Source organism: Telopea speciosissima, chromosome 7, assembly GCF_018873765.1.
Source record: "Telopea speciosissima isolate NSW1024214 ecotype Mountain lineage chromosome 7, Tspe_v1, whole genome shotgun sequence".
Taxonomy (NCBI): domain Eukaryota; kingdom Viridiplantae; phylum Streptophyta; class Magnoliopsida; order Proteales; family Proteaceae; genus Telopea; species Telopea speciosissima.
Window position 1 is genome coordinate 30,966,188 of NC_057922.1, and position 27,385 is coordinate 30,993,572.

The 27,385-nt window shown below is 38.6% G+C and overlaps 2 protein-coding genes across 4 annotated transcripts; both read right to left on the reverse strand.

Annotated features, from left to right (window-relative positions):
* Positions 1-494: 494 nt before the first annotated feature.
* Positions 495-17,147, reverse strand: LOC122669954. 2 transcript variants are annotated; one of them, XM_043866877.1, is made up of 5 exons: positions 17,136-17,147; positions 7,808-7,812; positions 4,707-4,965; positions 1,968-1,991; positions 495-842 (listed from the first exon to the last, which is right to left on the reverse strand). In XM_043866877.1, the coding sequence occupies exons 3-5, from the start codon at positions 4,906-4,908 to the stop codon at positions 526-528; spliced, it is 543 nt and encodes a 180-aa protein (XP_043722812.1). In that variant the 5' UTR covers positions 4,909-4,965; positions 7,808-7,812; positions 17,136-17,147; the 3' UTR covers positions 495-525. The 2 variants fall into 2 exon arrangements, with proteins under 2 accessions (XP_043722812.1, XP_043722813.1); XM_043866878.1 differs by lacking the exons at positions 1,968-1,991; positions 7,808-7,812; positions 17,136-17,147 and having other exon boundaries at positions 4,707-5,129.
* LOC122669953 (auxin-binding protein T85) lies at positions 10,831-27,380 on the reverse strand. 2 transcript variants are annotated; one of them, XM_043866876.1, is made up of 5 exons: positions 27,280-27,380; positions 26,632-26,738; positions 25,783-25,986; positions 11,195-11,262; positions 10,831-10,998 (listed from the first exon to the last, which is right to left on the reverse strand). In XM_043866876.1, exons 1-5 carry the CDS (start codon positions 27,359-27,361, stop codon positions 10,896-10,898), a joined length of 564 nt encoding a protein of 187 aa, XP_043722811.1. In that variant the 5' UTR covers positions 27,362-27,380; the 3' UTR covers positions 10,831-10,895. The 2 variants fall into 2 exon arrangements, with proteins under 2 accessions (XP_043722811.1, XP_043722809.1); XM_043866874.1 differs by having other exon boundaries at positions 26,632-26,737; positions 27,276-27,380.
* Between the last annotated feature and the right edge of the window lie 5 nt (positions 27,381-27,385).

Below are 27,385 nucleotides of genomic sequence, written 5' to 3' on the forward strand. Positions count from 1 at the left end.
AATTCATTCACAATCTTTGAAAAACCATTTTAATGTGTTTTTCATTACCCTCCTCAAATGGAGGGTGAAAACACTGATCAGACTGTCTCCTCAAAAATCACACTCTCTCAAGTGTATAATTAAGCTTATCTCTACCTTAGTACCTGTCCTTTGGAGCAAGTTTTAAGACAACTTTATCGTTTATATAATTGGGTATTAACTCCCATATCTATTGTTCAAGATCCAAAATACCCTTCTCCCGTCCAATATACGGGTCAAATCGGGTGGACAAAGAGATTCTCTCTTCACCATGGGTGTAGAGAAACTAGCTCTAATAATAAAAGGTCAAATAAAAAAAAAGCCAAAGCTACTTTACATGCACAAAATTGATCCATGGGCCTCAAATATACAGGCATACGGACAATCTACCTTCCTAACAAGATTTTTTTTTTGTTGGGGGTGGGGGGGGGGGGGATGGCAGGGGAGAGGAAAACCAAAAAGGCTTTGATCATGAGTGCACTTCCTCTCGTATCCTTCCCCCCAAGTTTACAAGTATGATCTTCTCTGTTCCTTCCACCCATGTTCATGAGCTCGTCTCTCCCACAATTCTGATAGCTTACGCTCAGCTATTAGCGCTGCTTCAGCCTTCTCTCTTGCTTCTTCACATGTTTCCATTCCTGTATTGCACTTCTCTGCTTCCTTTTGGTATTGAGAAGATGTCTTCCTTGCTTCTAGTATGGATGCTTTGGTGTGTTCTATGTTATCATGAGATACGTTTCTCAGTAAATTTAGTTCCTCGGACAGTAAATCTATGTTGTCCTTCTCCATTTCTTCATTCATTTCAGGATCATGTTTACCACAGTCTGCCCACATAGGAATGAATAAGATTACAAAAAACGGTACATAACTTGAAAGAAAGGAATTGATATTTCATTACTGTGAAAGAGAGGCAAAAAAATGAATAAGATTACAAAAAAAGGTACATAACTTGAAATAAAGGAATTGATATTTCATTACCGTGAAAGAGAGGCAAAAACAACAGTGACAACTCTAGAATTGCTTACCAAAAGAAAAAAAGAAGTGCAAAGCTTAGGACTAGTAACAAGTATGGTTTTGAATAAAGCTGATTGGATACGAAGGATCCATGTAGCTGACCCCATTTAACTGGGATGAGGCTGAGTTGAGTTGAGTTCAAGAACAACAGTTGATACAGCATGCTAAAGTCCATTTTAATGGTAATTATTTATTGGTCAGAAGTTGGCCACACATTAAACCCCCCCCCCCCCCGGTGCCACACAAAAAAATTACCCACCATGATTTTATTAAAATAAGGTACAATCTAATCTAAATTTGACAAAGATATGATTATCTATTCTACATATATATGATAAATATAAAAAAGAGTCCCAAGGTTAAAGGGAATTTCACTTTTCATTTAAGTTCAGCTGAGATAATATTACCAGCCAAGTGGCCACAGATGGTGCATCCCCTTATGATTGGCGGCTGGCAGGTATCCTAGATGAAATATGGGAAATGCATAATGAAAATCTAAGATGTATCATGGTCAAGAACAAAGGAAAAACTAATGCATCTTCTAATACATTTCAAAAATATTAACTGAAGTTATCAGACTTAGTTAATCTAATAATAACCCATTGATGGTTTGTGATTATCATGACACACCCAATAAAAATAGAGGTGCTGTACACTGTATGCTTTTTCTTTCTGTCATATCAATGGCATTAGTTCTGATGTATCAAAAACTTCCACTGACATGACAAATCTCTGTTCTAGTAAAATGAGAACACTTCATTTGCGCATCATTTGAAGTATTGTACTTTGCTTTCCATGTCAAGAAATTTTAGGTTTCTAATTTCAATAATGTATTTTCTTCATATTCATAGGTTTTTGTACTTTGCCCTTAAAATAGCAATGAAATCACAACTACTCATTCAAACAGATGTACACTTGGAATCAAATGGACTGACCTGCTAATGAGTAATTCAAATGCCCTACAAGTAAAAAATTAACCCAATGTTAGTACTGAAAAGGGGGAAGACCAGTATCCCACCGACAAATATGAATATGGAAGACATTACCAATATGCAACAATGAAAAACCAAAAGCATTAGTAAGAAGAACAGGATTGTTAACATGCATCTGTGGAAGTCCTATTGTCTATGTTGTTAAATTTTATTTATTTATGAACAAGCATGCAATAGCAACTACAAAGTGGACTAAAGTACTTTATGGATTAAATATGCCTTGAGCTCCAGTGGTTCGCAATGAGAGGCAATGGGGCCAATGCTGTGTGGTGCATAATACTCTTGTACATCTATCTATAAAGGTTTGCTCCTTGTTTTAGAGTAAAGAGTGACATGCAGGTAAAAAAAACAAAAGGGCATACAAAGTGCACGAGGCTCCTGCCACTGCGGGGTCTGGGGAGAGTCATAATGTATGCAGCATTACCCCTGCAGGCTGTTTACAAACTCAAACCCGTGACAACTTGGTCACAATGGAGCAACCTTACCGTTGCATCAAGGCCCACCCTCAAAGAGTGGCATGCAGGTGCAAACTAAAAAGCTAAGTTTGTACCTGAAGGAACTTAATATTTCACTCAATGAAACAGATTTCTAACTAAACAAATACAATTTCTTTGAGAACAACTGCCTAATGCAGTTGGTAGAAGTGTGGAGCGTAACAGCCCACTGTACCAGGAGGTCTTGGGTTCATGCCTCGTGGTTCTCATCTTCCCTCCCTTCCCTCATAGAATAAGTACCTATTCAAAAAGAAAAAAAAAAAACAATTTCTTCTTGTGTTTTGTACTTTTTTTCCTAATCTTATTGAATAGACATGTATTATAGAAAATACAAAAAAAAACATGTCATACACAGGATCTAATAGCCTTTGAAAAATATCCAAGTCATACTACATAACATGCACATCAGGCCACAAGGGTATGTAGCCTAATCCCCATCCTTAGGGCAGAAGTCATTTCTCATTGTCCATAGAGAGCATGGTTTCCCAATACAAGTATGTGCATCTGCGGCTCAGTAAGCTGAGTATCTTCCTACTATGATATATCAGAATAGGCTTTTGTACTTGATTTCTAACACCAGATAAAGTCATCATCAAACCCCACCCCTGGCAAAAAGAAAGGAAAATAAAAAAAGAGCAAGCAGTGTACTCTGCTTTTGCTTCCACAAAATTTAGTCAGTATTCTTATAGAAGCAACAGAAAAGAAGAGATAATCACCTTGGGGACCACACAAAACTGGGTGATCCAGAAATATACCCCAGCATAGAAATGATTTCTCTCACCAACTTTGCATCACATCAGCAATCTAAAACTAAGTCTTCCTACCTCACAAGAACCTTATGTAATGACAGAAGATTCTGACTTCCAAGATTTATAATCACGACATTTCCATCAACATCCCTGATTCCCTGTCCCTAACTGAAAAAATAGTAATTCTCCTTTGATCCTTAGATTAACCACCTTTTCCAAACAGCCTTGTGATCTTCAAAAGATCATCAATATCTCCAATTGTAGAGGCTCACATCATTATTTAACTCAAAGCAGAAGGCCATATCATCAAATGAAGTCCTCAATCCTCTCAGCACATTAGAACTCTTTGCAGCTTATCAGCAGCAGTTTTAAGAAAGCTCTATGAATTTCATTTGAATTATGTGTTTGAGAAAGTCCCGAAGACTTGACTAGGGCCATGACCTGGGAACTCAAAAGCATTGATGCGGGCTTACCTAATCAATATTTTCTTTTTCCCTAGTTAAGGGGGAAAAAAACAATACTTTTGAAGCATATATGGTTTTTAAGCATACATGTGTTTGTTTGAGTGCCTTTATTTAATATCTGTTCTACACGTAAAATCTCTCTTTCTTATTCCAATGTTATGGGAGGTCTTTGAAGAGAAAATGATATACTGGAGAAGATGTAACTTTCTTCCGCATTTCCCTGATGATCGGATGATTTGATTAGTATTCCCAAACAAATAAGAACAGAACGAATGTAATTCATCCCCCTCCATCACATGATTGCAATCTACACTAGATGTCAGGCAGGGATATACCTCACTTCAGAAACTAGGAAAACATTTAGGAAAGAAAATTACAGAAATAAACAAGCAAAACAGCATAAACCACAAATTAATCAGTTTACCAATTAGTGTGAGCATTATAGGACTCATAATAAATGACAAGGATCTTTGCCACGAGGAGAAGCTTAACAGATTATATCCCCTAGAAGATCTATTTGTTCCAAAGTTTTACAAAACCAGACCAGTCCAACTTCCTGATCTGTTCATCTTATCACCATAAGATCAACTCAGGACATAACTGTACCTCTCTCTTGACCTATAAAAGTTATAAACATTGAAAACAATCATAAGGTGACCCTTGTCTTCACAGTGCCTTTAAGGTGTACTGATCAGCAACCAAGAGACAGAACTGGGAAAACACACACACACACACACCAACAACAGAGAGATATAAGCATATGAAACAATTCCATCAGAAAACCTGTGTCAAAATCATCAGCTTCAACAGCTTTCATTGCATCTGTTTAATCTATGCCATTGGTGGAAAAGATCCACTAATAGCTCAAAAGGAAAACATCCCTTCTCAAACAATAGGGTACCCAGATATGCCAAAGCATCAGTACTTCCATATATATATGAAGAAGAAATAATAGATCAGAAGAGTAAAGGTTACCGGTAGGTAAAGAGAAGATGGGCTCCAAGGGGCAGTCACAGGTGCATTGAGCACATGAAGCTCGAGAAGCAGCAAAATCCCCCATCAAGCGCCAATACAATGGAGGTCCCAAGATGTAACAAACCAGACAAACACCCACCAGAAGCAAGACCATTCTCAGAGCAATAGGACTACAAAAACCATGGTGTGACTGATAAGCCATTGTGCCCAACGAACCAATCCCCACTGATTTTAAAACAAGAAAAGCAAAACCAATTTCCTACTGTGGAAATATCAGAAAAGATGAGCCAATTAGACGTACAAGCAACCCCATCAGAAAGATCAATTTGGTGAAAACCCCATTTGAAGATCTAGTTGTACAGCAAGAATCAAACTTCAACTCAAGCATATGATCAGTTTTGTGCTTAATCCACAGAGGAAGTTTTTGAATAGAATACAATCATTAAAAAAGCACCACAATACAAGAGTTCAGAACCCGAGAAAAAGGAAAAAATTTCTTTCTTTGCAGTAGTATAATTCTTCAAAGAAAGTGAAAGTGACCCAGATCCCAATAACGAAAACAAACGAAATTCATGGACATTCAAAGCTGTATATTTTACTGAGAGGGCCGACATATTCGGCCAACAAAGCGCCAGTTCTGTTCTACAGGTATCCCTGCTGGCCTGGCTACTCGTAAATAACTTGGGATGTCTATGCACTTAAACACCCTCCAATTCTATTTTATTTATAGAATAACCCTTTTCCAATTAGCTGTCAAGAAAATTATTATTTTTTCCTATTCTTTATTTAACAGATTTCCCAAATTAAAAAATGTGAGAAGTGGGGGTCACGTTTTTTTATAGCCTTAGCAAAACCCATATATTTCCTATATTGTAAGAGTGTTTACCAAGAATTGGGTCTTACATGTGGCACTATAGTGATGACCGTTGCTTGGTCTTGTGGTTCCTGTGCTTTCCATACATAGGTGCATGCAAAATTATCATCCAGCCTTTCTTAAAATAAAAAATCCTAACTGTGAAGGGGTTAGATAATTAAGTTTTTTTTTTTTTTTTTAATAGAACAATAATATCTCTTGAAAATCATTTAATGTTAAGTATATTTTCAATAATTTGAAAACTCTTTTTTCATCTTGAACTTAAATGAATTTTTGAAAATAACACAATCAAAAGAAGATTATATGTTTTAAGTACGCTTGTAGAGGTGTTATTGTGTTACTCAAATAGTCCCAACATGAAAATGACCCCAACTTTTACCTTCTACACCCCTTCCCCTTCCAAGAGAGAAAACAAAAAATAAGAACACCAAAAGTTCGACTTCAATGAGATCATTCCCATTTGATACATGCTTTTCTTTATTTGCTCATCAGATGGATAAAGATTTCTTTGGATTGGCTTGATGTAAAATTCAGTGACCCATTTGGATTGTATGACCTAACATGCTTAGATTTCTTATTTTTTTAAAAGGAGAGATGGTTCTATGAGCAAGTGGCATAGACATGCTTATACTTCTTATTTATCAACTTGAATAAATATGTATAAAAAAAATATTTCCTTCACCCATGGTGAAAAAAAAAAATCTCTTTAACCACTGAATCTTACCCTTTGTTTTGACCGAAGATGGGTATTTTTAGACCTTTGGCAATACGAGGAAGAAGTTAATGCTGAGAATAACTATTCCAAAAGTTTAATCATAATACTAATCCCTTTCCAAAAAAATAAAATAAACAAATAAAAAAAGAGAATCTAATTATAACGTCAAATCACCGTGGATGAAGAGATTCTTTCTTCACTTTGAGTGACAAAACTTTCGCCTGAATACATTTATGTAATGGGTCAATATGTGGAATTTAATGTTGACAATACTTGCAGAGAAAAATAATTAATCAATTGATGAGAGAACAAAATTTGATGCATGGCAATGCAAAGGGTCAATCCAAGCAACAGTCTTGATTAAAATGATTAAGTTACCTTCCTTCTTTTTTTTTGGTAATAGTTACCTTCCTTCTTGGCCTATCAAAATGGTCATCTGTATAACCTAGCATTATGAAATTTTGTTAGGCTTTAAAAAAAAAATAATTAAAAGCTTCATGGCATGGCCATGTGTTAGTGGGATTAGTGATTTGTTAGCATGTAGGTTCTACTTTAAAACCTTTGTTCATGGTTTTTATACTGCTTTTTCTTTTTAATTTTCTATTGAACAACCTTGCTCCATGATTGATGGACCTTACTTGATGCCCACTAAGATTTAGAATGGTTCTAATAATAAAATGTAAAATATCTGTTTTTGCCTCAAACCATTAATTATACAAGAGGAAGGACAGATCTGTAAGATGCATGATCTCTGCTCGCAAGACCTCGATTTAGATGAAATCCACCTGAGCTGAGTATTTAATGTCAACACCTATATTCTTCTAACCCAGTTTCTCTTCACCCATGGTTAAGATAAAATCATTTCATTCATCCTATCTAAGAGAAAGGCATTTTCAATCAGGAACAATAGGGGGTAAGATTTAATGATAAATCTAAAATCTAATCATAATGTCACATCACTAACATTGTTGATGAACAACTCGAACACTGCCAAGCTACAAGAAACTGGCAGAGCTTTAACCATTGGGGCTACATCCATCAATCATACCTAAACAAACAGTAACCCTTGTTCATTCTTTGAATCACGCTAGTGGAGACTAATTCCTTCCAGCTAATGAAGATATACTTGAGTCTTCCCATTCATTCCCTGCAAGATATGGCGAAGCCAAGAATCAATGGGTTTTTTTTTTTTTTTTTTTTTTGTTGATGAGAAAAAAAAAATTATAAAACTGAAAAGTAGGGCGATCCAACGATGGTTCATTGTTACACCACTTAAACTCAACACTAGAAAAGTTATCTGTTGCATCACCTAGTTCAAAATATGGCTTCATTAAGTTCCAAGGGATACGGATGAAGTCGGTTGGATGAAGAAGGTCACACAGTTCTTTGTTGAGGCACCATACTTGATTAATTTTGATGTGAGCCTACATAGCACACTTCCACCTCTGTAGAATTCCAAATATCTCAGCTTCCTTTTCATCTGTTGTTGTTAGGCTACCTGCATCTGTTAACACATCCTGACTAGCTAACAAAATATTAAAAGTCCAACTTGTTAATCTAAGTTCAAGATCATATATGCTTGCGTAGATTAAAACAAGGAGTTGCAAACTAGGATTAGCATCTAGTGAACAGAAATTTAAGATGTGTGTGCATTGTGTTAAATCCGTATCTGAAGATGATTCAAAGGGAGGACTAATGTTTACGTTACAAAGCCTTTAGATACATCCCGAAGTACCACCATAGGATCAGCCTTAGCTAATCCTAGAATAACCTTGTTCCTTACAGACCATATAAAATAACACGTGATAATAAAAACTAGAAGAAAAAAAAACAAATCAAAGATTGCTTATCAAGGGCAGTAGTGTAGAGGAGGGAAGCACACAGAAATGCAAATGATGGGCCGAAAAGATGCTTAGTTCTCAATCCGAGGGGGCCAAATGCCCAGATACGCTTAGTTCTCACATGATAAGAAAAAAATGCCAAATTGATTCATCATGAGAACCACATAAAACACATGTAGGCTCGACGGGCATCCATTTCGAAAGAGAAATTCTGATAGGTAGTCCTGCATGTAAGACACGCCAAAAGAAGATTTTAAATCTCGGATGAATATTAATTTTCCTACACAATCGCCACCATTTGGAAATCATGGGGCTGGGATGATTAGATGTAGAAATGAACTTGGTTGCGAGCTTGGTTGAGAACGATCAATTATTAGATAGGGAACATCTCCAGAGATCCTCAAATTCTGTAATGTTGATTCTAAGAATGTTATTTATTAATCAACATATTAGAGAAACAAGAGGATAGAGCATTAACATTCCAATTTTCATTTACTATAAAGTCATTGACTTTGATAAAACATGGATTATGATTTGAAACATAGGATAAAATATTGTATGATGCAGATGTTATCCAAGGATCGTGCCAACTAAAAGTGTTCATTCCATTGTCTACCTGGCAAAAAAATATTTTTTTTTTTTAAATCTAGAAGAACAACAACAATGTGTTCTAGGTCCAAGAACCTCTTTTAGAAATTGTTTTGGGGTCAAAGATTGAGGTTCTAGGAAAAAACTTGGCTTTCAAGACCCTAGCCCAGATAGAAGAGGTTTTAGTCAGAAGTCTCCATCCAAGTTTGAGAATGAGGGCTTTATTATGAATAAAAGAAGTCTTAATGCCTAGGCCCCTAGACAGTGTGGGTTGGCAAATCTTGTTCCACCCAATTAAATAATATTTTTTCATATCCTTAGAATCATTATTCCAGAAATTGAGATAAATGTAATCAAGAGATCTACATATTTTTAAAGGAAATAAGAAACAAGACATCAGATAAAATGGAGTTGAGACTAAAATAGATTGAATTAAAATTTTATGCCCTGCATAAGAAAGAAATTTTACCTTTCAAAGAGAGACCTTGGATCTTACCCTATTAACCAGAAAACTCAAATCTTTACATTTGGATCGGGAGTGGTTCAATTTGGCTCCTAGGTAAAGGGAGTCATGACTCATGGGTCATTTCCTCATACAAAGGAGAGAGCACAGATGTCTTTTGTGAGAACCAAACACATTCTTCTGAAGAAAATCTCGCACTTGGAGAAATTCACTTCTTGGCCAGTGAGATCAAAGAAAAGGTCCAGGATGGATTTAATGGTGAATAAATCATCTTCAAATGCCCTGCAAAAAATGAATGTGTCGTTTGCAAAAAATAGATGAGAGATTTCTAAGGTATTCCTAGTAATTTTAATGCCTTTGAAAAGGTCAATCTCTCTATACGCCCCCAGTATTCTAGAAAGGACTTCCATTGCTAGTAAAAAAAGGTAGGGACTAAGGGGCATCCTTGTCGAAGTCCTCTAGAGGGTAGAAGGAACTCAAATGAGCTTTCTTCAATTTTAAAGAAGGAAGTTGTTCATTGAAACCCAAAAACTGAAATAAATTACAGATAAGCTTCCATTCAACTCTATCATATGCCTTTGCCATATTTATCTTGATAGTAACATAAAACCTAATTTTGCCTTTTAAGCAATTGAGATAAGTGATATCTATTGGGCCACCGCAATGTTTTGTCAATAATTTGACGCCCAACAATAAAGGCAACTTGAAATGGAGAGATGAAAGCTGGGAGAAGGTGGTGAAGTCTATTGACCACAATTTTGTAGGAGACATTACAGAGGCTATAGGTCAAAAGTCAATGACAAAATATGCATTTTCCTTTTTGGGGATCATGCAAATGAGGGTATGGTTGCATCTGATTGGGAGGGAACCAGTTTAAAAAAAATAAAGAACAAGAGTTTTAATGTCCCTCCAAATAAGATCACATAATTGATGGTAAAAACAAACTTGAAAACCATCAAGCCCAGGGACTTTAAAGGCCCCAATAGAGAAGACCGCATATTTGATTTCTCCTAGATGGGGAATGGTGGTAAGTGAGTCTGCAGTCTAGGAGTCGATGACTTTAGAGAAGAGGAATTCCACAAAGCTAGTGTCCGAAGGGTTAGAAGAGATGAAAATTTTCCTTTCTCCTTAGTTATCTAGCTCGGTGTTTATCCTCCTCTAAATCGTCGAATTACACTAGTGAAACTCCTGGTTTCAAATGCTTGAAAGCATGTTCCAAAGAAGACCATTCTACCAATTTAGGAGTGTAGTTGAAGGTGTTTTGATGTAGTTGGATACCTCTGAATTAAAATCCTGTATTAAGTCAAATATTGGAAGTGCTACCCTTGTTTTCCATCCTTTATTTTCAGTAACTCAATGAAGCTTCAAATCCGTAAGCATTCATGCATGTCTACAGCACAACGGGCCAGTTGAATTGTAACTTTTTTAATACCATAATACATGAGCTACAATCCTCTTGGTTTTGATCTATGAGATCTACAGCAATATATGAAATTGAGAAGATTCAACAGCAACTCCAAACCCCCCCCCCCCAATCCCCTTTCACAATTTGTTTGTATCCATAGAAGCCTATTTCTCTACAATTATTGATCCAAGAAAGGTTCCTTTTCTTACTTGGTTCTAGTCGCCTAAAGCATTGGCCATCTTAGAGTCAAGAATTGAAGGCCAAATCCACATACATGACAATATGCTGGGGTAGCATGGAAGACTACAGCTCATCTTTGGGTGATTCAAAGCATTCTTCGTCCCAGTAGTAGGGGAATTTCAATTTGGCTGCAGTGTGGGGCATGAACCAGTCCTTGTATATGAACCTGAACAGCAGATACACAGACACTTTAGCCCACCACCATAAGAAACAAGATCTTCATTACCCAAAGGCAACGTTCAAACGAAGACCAGCAAGCTATTACAATTAAGTAGTGATCAGAAAGCCAAGAGGTCGGCAAGGGACAATCTGGTGAGTAAAATATTACTAGCAAATAGAGAACATGAATGGAGAATACTCACACTTTGACTGGTGGACGAGATATAACAACTAGCACCTGCAAGTCCTCAGATTCATTTGTATTCTGGATCTGCAATATTTGAATCGATAATCCCAGATAAGTATCACCTATCTAACCACTGAGGTTCAAGTAAAATGTTAATCGGAGAAACAAGAAATATATCCAGAATAGAACAAACTTGAATTTTCAATAGCTATCCACAAATAATGATTTTGTAAAATATAAAAGAGCCAACCTCTTTTGGTGGGGGTGGGGGATGGGAGAATCCTTTTTCCATGCTTACTAAGGCATTCATGTAATTGTCAATTGTAATGGTATTGTTCACATTCCAACCATTTGACCCATGAGGCAGTTAATCCAGATTCAGGAGGAGCAGGAGCCTCATGGGAGAAAGATTCAAGTGAAGCAGTAACATAGTTCTAAATCTCACCGAGATCTCGACTCGAGAAACTCGAGCTCCTCAAGACCAGTTAGAGTGCGAAATCTCAAACATGCATTAACTCGAAAATCTTGACTGAAATTTCAATAAAAAGACAAACTCAAGCCAGACTTTGAAATTTCGAAGTAAACTTGACAGAGAAGGGGGAAAACCTAGGTTCTTGATTTTTTGCCAAAACATCACTCAATACTACTAGGATACACTATTGGGGGTTGCCACATCACTATGAAGAGATTGATTACTGCTTACTGTGGAAGATTTGGCTACAATCATAGTATTGTATAGTTGGGAATTGGGATGTGGAAGACTAGGGTATCTATGACCTCTGTATTGTTCATTGTACTTGGGTTGGGTGTCCATGTAATATGCATTATTCACACTTCACTGTACTTGGTAGTTTGTAGTAGAAACTTTGTCTTTAACTATTGCTTACATAATTACTCAATATTATGTGTCTTCATCCATTATTGCATAATGTACTTGTTTTACTTGTCAATTATGTCTATAGAACTGAAACAATGTGTAGAATAGACAATATTACATTAAGGGTTCGACATTTACTGCCAACCAAGAGTGCAAATCCAAAACACCAAATTGAGTGTTTTTTTTTAAAAATAAAATTTTACAATTTGAATATTTAAATATGCTTATTAACCCTAAAACAAGCTTTCCTTAAAGTTTTGAAACCAATTATGGCCATTTGCCCACCGAGCCATCATTCCGAAACAAAAAAGAAAAAATGCACAAACTCGCCGAGATCTCTGTCGTCTCGACTTGGTCGAGACACCGAGTCGAGACGAGTTTTCAAACTATGAGCAGTAAACAAAACCTTTCTACACAGGTCTTCTGATTGTTGAAGACTATGACGTCATTAGAGAATTAGACTGGCAATACTCAAACATGTAGTGTAGAGATTGTCTAGTGCAGCTACCTGTTGGGAGATTGTAATCTGTTCAAATACACCAACTTGATTTAATTGACATCAAACATAGAAACCTTGTCTGTCAGTCTAACAATTGGACACTATGGTAATGCGTTAATGACCTGAGAGATGGCAAGGATGGTCCTTGGGAATACTGATATACTTGTGTACGCGAAAAGGTTTATACATTCCCAGAAAAGCTCACGGACTTCAATGGAAGATAAAAGTATCAAGCCTATACTTAACTAGAATATTAACCAAGCTATATTGAGAGCAATGGAGAAGCTGGTGATCACAACATACAAGCTTCATCAAGCCACGGTTATTTAGAATTTGACAAATGCCAATGACTGGGAAGGAGCTCGCACATCAAGGGGACAAAGAGATCAAAGCCAAAGCTCCAGAAAATCATAGGATTAGGATCTTTATTTGCATATCTTGATGCAATTTATGTTTCAACTTCAACCCTTTAAAATGATTATTATGAGACACCCACAAAGAATAGGAGTCAATTAATCTCTTCACATGTATTGGTTGATAGTAATTTGTGACTTAACAGAGAAAGTGGTTGATCGGCTATAAGCCACGGTTGACCGGCAAAGGTTGGAAAGCAGTACCTTGCATTGGACGATCCAAGTATCTAACCAAACGTCCATTCCCGCATGGACGACCGAACTTCTGTATGGTCAACTAGACAACAACTTGCTCTGTCAGGAAATTCTTCCTGAGCGCAAGTGTTTTGTGCAAGGATTGGGAAAATTGACTGTGTGCCCAGACGGACAACCGGCCAAATATAGCCGTTGGAACATAATGGTTATAAAAAGAGACATTCAAATACAATGATCACAAATGGCTAGTCTGACAATCGGCCAAACCATACTGACGGTCAGTCAGAAATGGTTAGCTTTCTAGCCGTTATGGATTTGATTATATATATGAGCCTCATTATTCTTTTCACAAGCCCTTAGAATCATTGAATATATCCGAGTATCTAAAAAGGGTCATAGGTTGAGGGAGTTGATCTTTATCTTGCATATCTGTCTATTAAGAGGTTTGGGTTCCTTAAATTGCAAAACTCAAGAAGAACTCCTGCATGAGTTAAAAGGCTAAGTGTGCACCTTGAAACACCCTGGGGTTTAGTTGTTGTTAAAAACAAAATTGGGTGATATCCATGGGAAAATGGTTAGGTGTGAGCCAGAGTAAAACACCTGGTTCAGTTGTCAGCCAGTAAAATAATTAAGTGCTTCCCCACTCAGACAAAAATCGAGACTTAAAGATTTGGTTAGCACCGGTAAAAGCTACACTTTAGTTGGAGAGCTAGAACAGTCTGGGCAGAGGGCATAGGCATTTGCCAAACCACTCTAAACGTTGGTCCCTTTTCTGCGTATTTTATTTATACTCTACTTGCGTCTCATTGATGGGGGATAGGTAGGATGAACCCCAGGTTCAGAATTACGCAAACCCCGTAACAGGATCACAAGTAAAACCTGAAAACAGAATTTAAGTGATGTAGGACAAAACATGAAGAAGAAGAGGCCAAAATACTGTTCATGTGGACAATGTCACAGCCCGTATTTTCCTTGTGTGGGGATATTTTTTAGAAGATTTTGTGGGCCCATCATGTGGAGAAAGATTCTATCCTAATGCTGCCATAATTTAGTTTCTATTTTCAGTTTTAGAAAGTATATTAGGTAGTTTCTAATTCCAGTTTGTAACTATTTTTGTTTTGTTCTCTAAAATAAGAGTTTCTATTTCGAAATAAGGCAGCTAGATTTTTTAGGAAGTTTCTATTTTGGTCGTAAGCTACTTGGTAGCAAGTTACTTTCTATTTTCTATTTACTTGAGGGGCAAGGTATTGCTGCCTATATATGTAATGGCTCTTAGTAGCCTCCAGACAATTCATGAAGTGGATTATTATTGCTTTAAGTTTTCTCTTGTCCAAGTGTGTGACATGACGGGTGAGAGGGCCTGGCTGAGAGAGCCGAATCTCCTTATCCCCTTCTCTCTTCTTTCTTTTCATTGTCTTCTCACCTCAATCGAGCTAAACCCCTGCTGTTATTTTGAGACATCAACTGTTTGCTGCCGCATCAACTGAGAAGATCAGAAATCAATCCAAACAAGTACTGGAGTTTCTGTTGCTGAACAGGGGCCAGAAATCCCAACTCCACACCTGCTGGCTGCAACTCTTTTTTTTCCCTGCTGCTGAATCGAAGGACCTGAACCCAGCAGCCTTTACTCCATAGAGGGTGATACTTGGAGGACTGTTCCAGACCTTTAAGGAGGCCACTCGATCCCTTGCCTTGGATCGTGTTGCTGGCTGGATCGATCTGCATCACTTACCTTTTAATTTGAGGCTAACCTTCTATTTTCAACTCCAGCTCAGTACTCCACCATTAACCATCAGAATTGACCCAAACTTGCAGCAAGCATTCACCCCAACAAGACCAACACCCGATCTACATTGGAACAAAAATACAGTACTGTTTGTGAGATATTCCATAACCTTCTTGGAGTTCTTTTCTTATCTTAGCATCCAGCCATCAGAATTGGATGAATTTTTGGAGCAAAGACCCTGTTCAACATCACCTCCACTCTACCTAAGTTTGACACTATTCTACAGGCTGGTTTGATCTCTACCTCCTAAGTTACTAATTCTGGTTTTACTGCTATTATGATGTTCTGCTACAATCTGTCATCGATCCTACTATAGAGTGGTTCTTAGCTGAACCCCTCCTGCATTATTTGGTATTAGAGCCTATCACCTCCTTGTTGGGTTGATGTTAATACAATGAAGATGAGATCAGAAGTCCCTTCCTTTGATGGGCAGAGGGATCTAGTATTCTTCTTTGATTGGTTGAATTCTCTAGAGGAATATTTTGACTGGTACAACCTGACAGAGGAGCGGAAGCTTAGGTTTGTTTACTCCCGATTGATTGGTTATGCTAGAAAATGGTGGAAAGTCCATGCAGAGAAATTCATAGCTAGGGGACATGAACCTAGGACTTGGGACGAGATGAAGTACGAGTCGAAGAACAAGTACCTACGGGAACACATGCGAAGAAAGCTCTCCCTACGATAATATTCCCCCCCCCCCCAAAGCCACTTACACTTGAAGAGAGCGTGAAGCATCCAATGGACTGAATGGCCTCTTTTGAACAAACATTTAAAGCCCCATTTGGTTCCCATCGCCCACCACCTCCAACAGATGCTACCATGGAAGTCGTTGAAGTTTTGAAGATGGACGAGCAACAAGAAAAGGCAGACTCAATTATCACAGCCATTGAATCTATTCCAGAGATACTTGTGTGTGAACCACAACTTGATGATAATTGGGCTGTTAAGGCTGCCCTTGAAGGGGAAGAGTGTGAAGACACCCTGAATGATTACAATGACATCTATGAGGTTAATGTTGAAGTTCCGGCAATTTTTGTGGTCATGGAAGAGTCAGCCCTTGATGTTTCGAATGTCGAAGTGTACATTGAAGAGTTTGAAGCAGAGAATGCTGAAAACACAGTTTTAGAAGACCCCATGGACATGACTGCTGATTTTGAAGTTGAGCACATAGAATTCTTCATGCCACCAGAGTTCTTTGAAGAGAAAGTTCCACGACTACAAGATTTTATTCCAGACATCAAGGAGCTGCCAGAGTTCTACTACGGCTTGAAGATGGATGTGCACAACACAACACAACACTCCTTTCTATCCTCTAAAAAATTCGAGGTTGAATTTTTTCTTAGAGAGGGAGAGTTGATGTAGGACAAAACATGAAGAGGCCAAAACACTGTTCACGTTACTGTTCACGTGAACAGTATCACAGCCCGTTTTTCCTTGTGTGGAGATATTTTTTAGAAGATTTTGTGGGCCTATCATGTGAAGTATATTTGTGAACTTCTAAATGGAGATAGTTCGAATATGATTGAACCGGTTAACAACACTAATCATCATGACACCACAAATCATAATTATGTACTAAGGATTGGTGTGGCGGAAGTTAAAGAGGCCTTAAGAAAAATGAAAGTAAGAAAAACACCAGGCCCGGATGAGATACCAATAGAAGTGTGGAAGGCTCTGGGAGTATGTGGAGTATATTGTTCACCAAGTTATTTAACATGATTATGATTTCAAGGAAAATGCCAGATGATTGGAGGAGAAGCATTGTAGTGCCGGTCTACAAAAATAAAGGTGATGTCTAGACTTGTAATAACTATAGAAGCATAAAATTAATGAGTCATACTATGAAACTTTGGGAAAAGGTTATTGAAGCCCGGATGAGAAGAGAGACTCATATCTCAAAGAATCAATTTGGTTTTATGCCAGGTAGATCCACGACAGAAGCTATCTACCTATTGAGGAGGCTTATGGAAAGATATAGAGCTAGCAAGAAGGATCTCCATATGGTCTTTATTGACCTAGAGAAAGCCTATGACAGAGTCCCTAAAGATTTAATCCGACATGTTCTGGCGAAGAGAGGGGTGTCGAGTAAGTATATAGAGGCAATTAAAGATATGTATGAGGGTGTGGTAACTATTGTGAGATCTGTGGGAGGCCAGGGCAAGGAATTACCAATTACAGTGGGGTTACATCAAGGATCAGCCCTTAGCCCCTATCTGTTTGTACTTATCATGGATGAATTAACCAAGAACATCCAAGACGAGGTACCGTGGTGTATGCTCTTCGCCGATGATATCATTTTGGTGGATGAGACAAAAGTAAGGATCAACACTAAGTTAGAGTTGTGGAGATCGACCCTGGAAACAAGGGGCTTTAAGATTAGTAGATCAAAGACAGAGTATATGATGTGTGACTTTAGTCACACTATGATGGATGATGAGATGGTGAAAATTGAGGAGAGAGAGATACCGCCAAGTGACCATTTCAGATATCTGGGGTCTATCATACACAATGAAGGTGTCATAGATAATGATGTTTCTCAAAGAATTAAAGTGGGATGGATGAAGTGGATAGGTGTGACTAGAGTAATGTGGAACCGACGCATTCCTTTGAAGCTTAAAGGAAAGTTCTACAAGACTGTTGTCCGACCTGCTATGATGTGTGGGGCGGAATGTTGGGCAATTAGGAAGTGCCATATAACGAAGCTCTGTGTTGCAGAGATGAGGACTTTAAGATGGATATGTGGCAAAACTAGGATGGATAAAGTGAGGAACGAACGTATTAGAGCTGATGTGGGAATTGCCCCGATCAGCGACAAGCTTCGAAAATGTCGTTTGAGGTGGTTTGGCCATGTGCAACGGAGGCCAGGGGACGCCCCAGTACGGAGAAGTGATCTGATACCAATTGAAAGAGCTAAAAGAGCTAGGGGCAGCCCAAAATGACCTTAGGTGAGGTTGTGAAGAATGACACGCTTAGTCTGGGTCTGGTGCCAAGTATGACCTCAAATAGAGCCTTTTGGAGGGTAAAGATCCACGTTATTGACACCATTTAACTGAGATTTTCCTGATTCCCTGGGCTATCCTCTTTCCTCTTACTTTCATTTTTCATTTTCATTACTTACTTTTCTTATCCCATTTATTCTTCTTACCTTGCATTCCTCTTACTTTGTTTTTTAATGGATCCATGTAGCCGACCCCATTTAGTTGGGATAAGGCTGAGTTGTTGTTTCAGTTTTAGAAAGTATATTAGGCAGTTTCTAATTTCAGTTTGTTACTATTTTTGTTTTGTTCTCTAAAATAAGAGTTTCTATTTTGAAATAAGGCAACTAGATTTTTTAGGAAGTTTCTATTTTGGTTGTAAGCTACTTGGTAGCAAATTACTTTCTATTTTCTATTTACTTGAGGGAGAAGGTATTGCTGCCTATATATGTAATGGCTCTTAGTAGCCTCCAAACAATCATGAAGTTTATTATTATTGCTTAAGTAAGTTTTCTATTGTCCATGTGTGTGACATGAAGGGTGAGAGGGCAGCTGAGAGCCGAATCTCCTTATCCCCTTCTCTCTTCTTCTCCTATCTTCTTTTCATTATCTTCTCACCTCAATCGAGCTAAACCCCTGCTGTTACTTTGAGACGTCAACTGTTTACTGCTGCTCCAACTGAGAAGATCAGAAATCAATCCAAACAAGTACTGGAGTTGCTGTTGCTGAACAGGGGCCAGAAATCCCATCTCCACACCTGCCGTCTGCAACCCTTTCTTTTTCCTGCTGCTGAATCGAAGGACCTGAACCCAGCAGCCTTTACTCCATCGAGGGTGATACTTGGAGGACTGTTCCAGACCTCTAAGGAGGTCACTCGATCCCTTGCCTTGGATCCTGTTGCTGGCTGGATCGATCTGCATCACTTACCTTCTAATTTGAGGCTAACCTTCTATTTTCAACTCCAGTTCAAAACTCCACCATTAACCATCAGAATTGACCCAAACTTGCAGCAAGCATTCACCCCAACAAGGCCAACACTTGATCTACATTGGAGCCCAAAATACAGTACTGTTTGTGAGATATTCCATAACCTTCTGTTTTGGAGTTCTTTTCATATCTCAGCATCCAACCATCAGAATTGGATGAATTTTGGAGCATAGACCCTGTTCAACATCACCTCCACTGGACCTAAGTTTGACACTGTTCTACAGGCTGGTTTGATCTCTACCTCCTAAGTTACTAATTCTGGTTTTATTGCTATTATGATGTTCTGCTGCAACCTGTCAACGATTCTACTGTACAGTGGTTCTTAGCTGTTCCCCTTCTACATCATTAAGTCAACAGAATGGCCAAAGTAAACCTTTTCTGATAAAGGTCAGATTTTTACCAAATTCATAAACAGTTAAAATAACCAAACCCCAAAATAAAGCAATGATTCAATGGTCAGATTTAAGACAAAATCCAAATCCTGAAATTTGGAAACAAAAGAGGACAGATTTGGGAGATTTTATACCCTGGCAGATCAGATATTCTGATCGACCTGAAACTTTGGTCAAAGGACCCCTTTATAAATTTCTTCAATACCCCAAACTCCCAAAATTGGAGAAATCTGATGGACGGATTCTCCAATACAGCCAATCTCGTTTTCAGCAAAAGAGGCTCAAAAACGGAGCAGCCAACAGGTTTAATTGGGAGGGTTTTGATGGGTATTCAATCCTTAATATTATAGCACTAAGACAGCCACTTAAAAATATGATCTTCCACACCAAAATCAGATTAAAATAGTTTCTAACAATCTTGATAAATAATAGATGAAACAGTACTTGCTTGAAGAAGAAAAACAGAGAATAGAAAGGAAGAATGTGACCTTTGGTTTCCCACCAGTAGTACTGGATCAGAATTACACTGATCCCAAGGATTTCCCACCCTTAACTGAGTTTCACAGCATGCATACTTTCTCAGAAGCAAAAGAAAAAGCTCAAGCCAAAATCTCATTAATCAAAATTCGTGTACAAGGCTGTAACCCCTTACAAACTGATAAAGAAGACTCAAAACAGATTCAAACACTAAAAAGGAAAGGCCTAAAACCAATCCTTAACTTATAATGTAACATAAACTGACTAGAAAACTAAAATAATGAAGGAAACCTACTCAAAACAAGACTGGACTTATAGAATCCTAATCAAGACTAACTAAAACACTTTATAACCTTTCTCTGCCCCATCCCCTAGCCAGATTAAAGGGACCAACCAAACATTTCTGTCTCCTTGCTAACCGCCTCAAGCTGGTGGTTGACTCCCTTATTAGTGCAAACCAATCGGTTTTCATTCCGGGCAGATCCATCACCGACAACATCCTTCTTTGCTCTGAGCTTGTCAGAGGCTTTGACAGAAAATCCCACCCTCCTGCTCTTATGAAAATAGACATTCACAAAGCTTTTAACTCCTTGTCCTGGGTTTTTATTGTAAGTATCTTGAACAAAATGTGCTTTCCTCCCATCTTCATCAATTGGATCATTCATTGCATTTCTTCCCCCACTTCTCAATCTTGGTCAATGGTAGCCCCGCAGTCTTCTTTTCTTCGTCTGTTCGTATTCGCCAAGGTTGTCCCCTCTCCCCTTACATCTTCTCCCTAGCTCTTGAAGTCCTCTCCAGATGCATCCAATCTAGTACCGACCAACTCCTTATCTCCCCCATGTCCAAATGAAAAACCCTTAAGAACTCCCATTTGGCCTTTGCCAATGATCTCATGATCTTCTCCAAATCTGACTCCTCAATCCAGTCCATCTTGTCTTGCCTATGCCTTTTTCAAAGCTTGTTGAGCCTCTGCATCAATCGGTCCAAATCTATATTGTTACTTGCTGGGGTAAGTGAGACTAATTCAGCTTCCAGTCAGGTACCTGGGTTTACCTTTGATCCCTTCGAGATTGTCAACCCACCATTGCTCCCCCATTTTAGATTGCCTCCGCAAAAGGCTTCAGCTTTGGACAGGGAAGCTTCTATCTTTTGCCGGCTGTCCAAGACTTCATACATTTACAGGTCCGGCATTTTTGGGCTTCCTCAGTCCACTATTTCGAGTTGAGTCCCTTATGTGTGCCTTTCTTTGGAAGGGCTGTGATTCAGCTGGATTTACCACCACATCAGTTGAGCATCAATCTGTCTCCCCAAAGAGGAAGGGGCTTTGGCTTGAGAAAAATCAAAGATGTCAATCATGCTGGTATTCTCAAGTTGATTTGGAAGCCAGCGGCAAAGTAGAAGAGTATTTGGGTTGATTTGGTCTTCTCTCGGCCCCTGCACCACGATTCTATCTGGACTGCTCCTTTGTTTTCTGATGCTTCTTGGGTTTGGAGGAAGATCCTTAAGCTCAGGCCTCTTGCTTATGGGATCATCAGATCTCACATTAGATGACGGATCTTCTACTAGATTCTAGCTTGACCACTAGCACCCCCAGGAGTTCTCCTTCTCTCAGTGGGTGATAGACCTATCTATAGCTCAGGTTTCAACAGATTGGACTTGGTCTCTGACATTATTAGGCAGGATAATTGACCTCCTCCTGCTCTGCCTCCGTGTCTTTTGTTTGGACCGCATTGTCGAGCATTACCAGGAGGCCTTTTGGCAGCGGTGACATTATCTCTTGGTTTGCTACTTCATCAGGTCTCATTAGTGCCAGGTTGGCTTGGGAACTTATCAGGGCTCGTGACTCTATTAAAGTCTGGCGTAATTTGGTCTGGTTCAAGAACCACATTTGCCGTCTCTGCTTTTCATTGTCTGGAGGGTTTTCACCTGCTGCCTCCCAACACCGTCCTTCCTTATCCACCGTCAGATTCCAGTCCCCCTGTGTTGCCTTTGTGGGACTGCCTCTAAAGATGTGGACCACCTCTTCTTCGCTTGCCCCTTCTCAATTGTTTGGTATGGTATTCTAGCCAAGTGCTAGCCTAGGAGAAGAATGATTTTCCCCTTTGATAGAGAATGGATCGAGGTTGACATGTCCTTTATGGGGAAATCTTGGTGTGATAAGGTGGGAAAACTTGCTTTTAGTGCTGCAATCTCTCATATTTGGCTCGAGCACAACCTGTGAAGGTGGTCCTCCAAAGCTATATCCTTCCAGCAAATCTGGAGCTCCATTATGTTTGAAGTAAAGTCTAAGATTTCGAGGTCCACTGGTGGATGCCCTGATTCTCCCAGAAATAGGCTTTATTGTAAACTCTTGGGGCCTCTACCTGTCTATTCCTCAAACTCACGCCTCCTACCCCAATTTGTAAAGGTTGGGTATGCTTCTGTTGTATATTCTCTTTTCTCCTCTTTTTTGGTAATGAATCAATTATTCACCCAAAAAAAAAACACTTAATAACAATTAAAATAAAAAAATAAAGATACTGCTTAACTAATCCTGTATGCCTAGGCTCTACCAATATACTAGGCCGATTACAATGAAAACACATTGAATCTAAGGCCCAACACATACATAACCCAACCCAAAGATTATTTCTAATAAAATAAGCCCATTTAGGTGACGTATCTACATCACTCATCCTTTGAGTTAGTGATCATTAATTGTGCAATTCCAATTCACCCCTCTTGGGCTACATCTTACGATCAACACTAACCAGATTAGGACTTGCTCCAAGGTTCACATGTGCTAATGGACATGGATGATGAAAACTGCTCAGCTACCGAGGATGTAAAAGGGGAGTTGCATAGAGGGCAGTATCAATGGAATTGATAAAAGTTTTAAGAAAGAAAACTGTTGTAAAATGGGCTCAAAGGTATTTTTGTCCTAGGGGTATTTTTGTCCTTGTACCTATTCTAAAATGTTCTCTCATCTATTATAAATAAAGAGGGGCTGTGATCATAAAGTCACAAACCATTATTCTCAAATCTTCACATGGTATCAAAGCGGGATCCACCTTGGGATCTGAACCCTAATGGTTCTCATCTCAAAACCCTAAGCTCTCTCCATCGTCTCTCTTTCTTTCTCATTTTCTATGCTGCAAGCCATCACTGCCTCCATCATCGCCTCTCTTCCCTCTCTCTCTTCTCGGTTCTAGTTACCGCCCCTACCTACACGAACCATTGGCGCCGCCTACACCCTCCACCACTGCTGCCTTCTCCCGCCTCTAGCGGCTCTACCGCTTTTGCCTCACTTTCGGTTCACCCTTGGTGGTGAATTTTTCTCCCACCATGGGATTTTTTAACCAATACATGGTCTAATCTATCCATGTGTTACGGTGTTTGATGTTTTATTTTGGATCCACTTCGTGTTGATGTGTTTGTGAGTCTTCTCTGACTAGCAACCATGGGCGGTTCTGAGATCTCCTTTGCATCTACTAGACAAGGAGTTTATCAACGAGATCTTCTTCTGTTCCCTGCTAGTTCCATTAAATTAAATGGGAGCAATTATTTGATGTGGTCGTGATCTTGCTTCTTGCCATCAATTCTCGTGGTTTTTCAGGCTATGTCACAAGTATTGTTGTTATGCCTACCACTGCTAGTCCTGCCCAAGACAAATGTACGACATCTAATTTTTCGTAATGCCTTACCTTATCAACACTATGGATCCTACTATAGCCAGAGGCTATCTTCTCCTTGATACAGCTGCCAAGAACTGGAAAACATCCAAAGACACATATTCTCAGGTTGGGGTTCACGTATTGTCCCCATCAGAGTATTGATGTAGTTGGATTCTCTAATGCTGACTGGGCTGGATCAGCTGATGATAGGCGATCTACCACATGGTATTGCACATTTATTGGGGGCAATTTAGTTACTTGGAGAAGTAAAAAGTAGACAATTGTGGCAAGATCTAGTGCTGAGGCTGAGATCGAGCTATGGCTCATACTGTAGGCTGTAGTCGAGTTGATGTAGTTGAAGTTGTTGCTTCAAGAGTTGGGTTTTCTTGTCACATCACCGATGAAGATGTTTTGTGATAACCAGGCAGCTATCTATATTGCTAGTAATCCGGTGTTCCACGAAAGAACTAAGCACATTGAAGTTTACTGTCACTTTGTGCAGAATGACGTCATGAACAAGCTGATCGATACTCCGTTCGTTTCTTCTGCAAATCACCTGGTGATGCGTTCACCAAACCTCTATTTGGTCCTGCTTTCCGGCAAGTTTGTTCCAAGCTGGGCATGGGTGACTTGTATGCTCCAGCTTGAGGGGAAGTGTTAGTAATGCTATAGTGTACCACGATAGGGGAGTGTCCCTATCGAGGCTTAGTATCTTTGATTGGTAGTTTTCTTAGTTAGATTAGAACTTCTACTTCTCTTTGTTTACTTATTTCATAAGCTGGGTTTATTGTGTTGTTTAGTCTCTAGGATTCCTTCTTGTACTCTAAGTCTGGATTCCTAGTTGCTACCTGAATTGTAAGCTCTTTTACTCATCATAAATACAATCAGTAGGGGGAGCTGCAAGGATATCGAGCCTGCTGGTATTCTTAGCAGTCTCACCTCTCCCTTCTTCAATCTTCTTCTCTTCTCTTGCATGGATGTTGGTATTTAAAGTTAGGTACTGTCACAACGTGTCTTAGCAACAATTACAAAAAAGCTAGATAGAAACTGATCAGCCTAATGTTGCTGAATTTAGCTTTTGATAATTGAATGGACAATTAATTGTGTTTTCCAATGCAATAGATAGATCTTCAATTCAATACATGGACACAAAGTTATGCGCCCCAAAAGTGACAGTGCCAATGTCTACAGATTTGAAACTTTGTTAAACATTACCTCTGTTCGAGCACTAAGAATGAACTTTTTGGTCCATTTCTTATGATTAGCTGGTGGATTTGGCTATAAAAAATCTTGGATTATCTCTTTGCAGCAAACTCATCAACTTCAGCAACCAACACTAAGATTTCTTCACATTCACCACTGTTGATTCCAGCGGTACTACCAATTTGACATAATGTGGGGCAGAAAATCTCTACTTTGGGATTTACCACCTCGCTGATGTTAAAAATAATTTCCAACAACAAGAAACTGCACTTCATATGAAGAAGAACCACTAGTCTTTAATAATAATACATCCCAAAAGTTCTTGTATAAAATGACTCCAAGAAATGAACTCTCAAATTTATTGCATTTTGTCAGCATAATTATCTTCTCCTCATAAATGTCTAACTAAATATAATGAATTGGAAGAAAAAAAATTCCCCCATAAAGAATCAACATTGGCTGAAATAAACCCAATTCATTTCTGAACTGGAGGAAGAAAAGTTATAGGACCCTTCTAGTGACTATGTCGATGCCCATCCGGAATTCAAAGTCAAAACCTCCTTTCCCAGTATTTAATCTTTCCAAATGGAGTTTTGTGGCTTCAATGGATGCTTGGAGAAACAATAGAAGAATAACAGAATTCATTGTTTCTATTGGTGTTAAGAGTCAATGAAATGCATACAGAGAGAATGATTACTTTCCATGACAGGACTGACTTTTTAAGCTGATCGACCACTGAAAAAAGCCCTAGAGATGGTTTGACAACCTCAGGTTCACAGTAATTCATTTGCTAACCCATGTTGAGAAGGGCCACGAGGCATCAGAAGATCAACAGGGAAGACATGAAATCAGGATATCTGAATCCACCAAGAAATATAGACCATTATCGTATCAAGGTACAAGAATTTTGGACCTTTGGAAGGCTTAGCTATTCCATATGGGGCTTTGGCCGTTACTTTCTTGGAATTAGATATCCATTGTTTTCTTTTATACTCGTCTGTTCAAAATGTCTTGTGTTTGTAAAATATTTTATTAAGTTATTAAATGATAGTAGTAGACAACAAAGTTTCCATTATAACCAAGTGAATGAAGTTCCAAAAGGTACTTCTACTACTATAACTTGAGATTGTATTCTAAAAGGTTGTACCTGATGAGCATCATTCATAGGGATATGAAATGTGCTATTTGAAAAGATGTGATATTCTTGTGGCTTTCCAGGATACTGCTCATGTGAACTTGAGGCAAGATAGAGAGTTCCACTCCCCTTTAGGACAATAAACACTTCTTCACATGAGTGCCTATGAATTGATGTTCCTGATCCTGGAGCAAAAGTTTGCAGCCATACCTCAACCTGGAACGGAGACAGGAAATGTTGACTATTAAGAAACATATAAAAAAAGTGGTGCCATACATAAATCAAAAGACAACATCTACAACTAGTTCATTGCATTCATTTGCGACTGAAATTGCTTCCAGTGTATTTAGACTCCAGTGAGTAAGTGATTCTCAGATCTACCAAACCTCAACATTATCTACAAAAGCAGAAAAGAAATGCTTCATACCCACATTCAATTCTGGAATTTAGCAAAGAATCATGGCTACATTAGGTGTAAGACTCTGATACAGGAATCAAGTTTGGTTGAGGTTTTGCCAGTACTACAGTGGAATACACCTAAGTAATTTGGATAATGAAACAACAGAATGCCGCTACATTCTTGTCAGGGTCTCAGATTCACTTAGAAATCCTATCTTGGACTCCATCTCAGCTCCAGTAACTTGGATAAGCAATGTTTTATATAAAATTTCAGTTTCACAGGGTCTCCTAGTCGCACAAAGTTGCTGAATGAAATAGAAAAGAAAATAAAAACAGTAATAACGTTTGTGTGTAAGTAGCAGTTACTCGCAATAAGCTCCGATAAAATCATCAGGAAGAAACAAGTGCCTAAAGAGATTAATATAGACAACTATAAAAAATTCACAAGGGCATAGAATATACCTCTTTGAACCCATGCAAAAGTGAGCCAGCAACTGTAACATGCGATAAACCTCCCCTCCCATAGTTACCCTGAGGAAGTTCACTGATGTTCCTCACAATAGGTATTGCTACACCAATAAAATAACAAATTATATATTTTCTGAATATCCAGGTTAACGAAACTATGCTGCACTTTTTTTCCCTGTTAAAAAGCATCTTGTTGCATAAGATCTTGGCGACCCATTGGAGTGATCACCACAACGTGAATAAACAACACGAACGAGTTTTATCGAGAAAATTGAAATACTTCATAGAACAATATTAAATAAAACAATCATGACCTAAAACGTGTCCATTTTTGAAGCATTACTGTATGCGTTCAAGTTCTACGAGATTCCCAAATTAATTCCAATCAAGGAGAGTATCCGCCCATCCATACCGGGGGTACCGGCAAGGGGGGAGATTAGCCATCCCAATTCATGCAGATTTTAGTGCTCAAAAGTTCAGAACCTTTTTGGTAACAGAGGAAATCACAATATTAAACGGTTGCTTTTCTTGTAATCATTTGAAACAGTGATACTAACTAACCATAGAGAAAATGTAAACAGAACATATTTTAGAGAAAACTTAATTTAATTATAGCTAGATAGAGAAAAAAGTGGCACCCACCATTGGAGGAGCAGATAGAAGCTTCAGTGAGATCGGAGAATAGAAAAGAAACGAAATAGAGAAAGAAGAACAATCCGCTCATTTTCCACGAACAGTCGTAAATGTT

Excerpts from the sequence above, each read along its gene's own strand:
- LOC122669954 (XM_043866877.1), bottom strand. The coding sequence starts at position 4,908 with ATGGCTTATCAGTCACACCATGGTTTTTGTAGTCCTATTGCTCTGAGA. Across the intron at positions 1,992-4,706 it reads CATCTTCTCTTTACCTACCG|GGCATTTGAATTACTCATTA; the intron begins GTAACCTTTACT and ends TTTTACTTGTAG. Across the intron at positions 843-1,967 it reads TTTGAATTACTCATTAGCAG|ACTGTGGTAAACATGATCCT; the intron begins GTCAGTCCATTT and ends CTATGTGGGCAG.
- LOC122669953 (XM_043866874.1), bottom strand. The coding sequence starts at position 27,361 with ATGAGCGGATTGTTCTTCTTTCTCTATTTCGTTTCTTTTCTATTCTCC. Across the intron at positions 11,263-25,782 it reads CTATGAATGATGCTCATCAG|ATCCAGAATACAAATGAATC; the intron begins GTACAACCTTTT and ends CAAATATTGCAG. Across the intron at positions 10,999-11,194 it reads TCTCGTCCACCAGTCAAAGT|GTTCATATACAAGGACTGGT; the intron begins GTGAGTATTCTC and ends TCTGCTGTTCAG.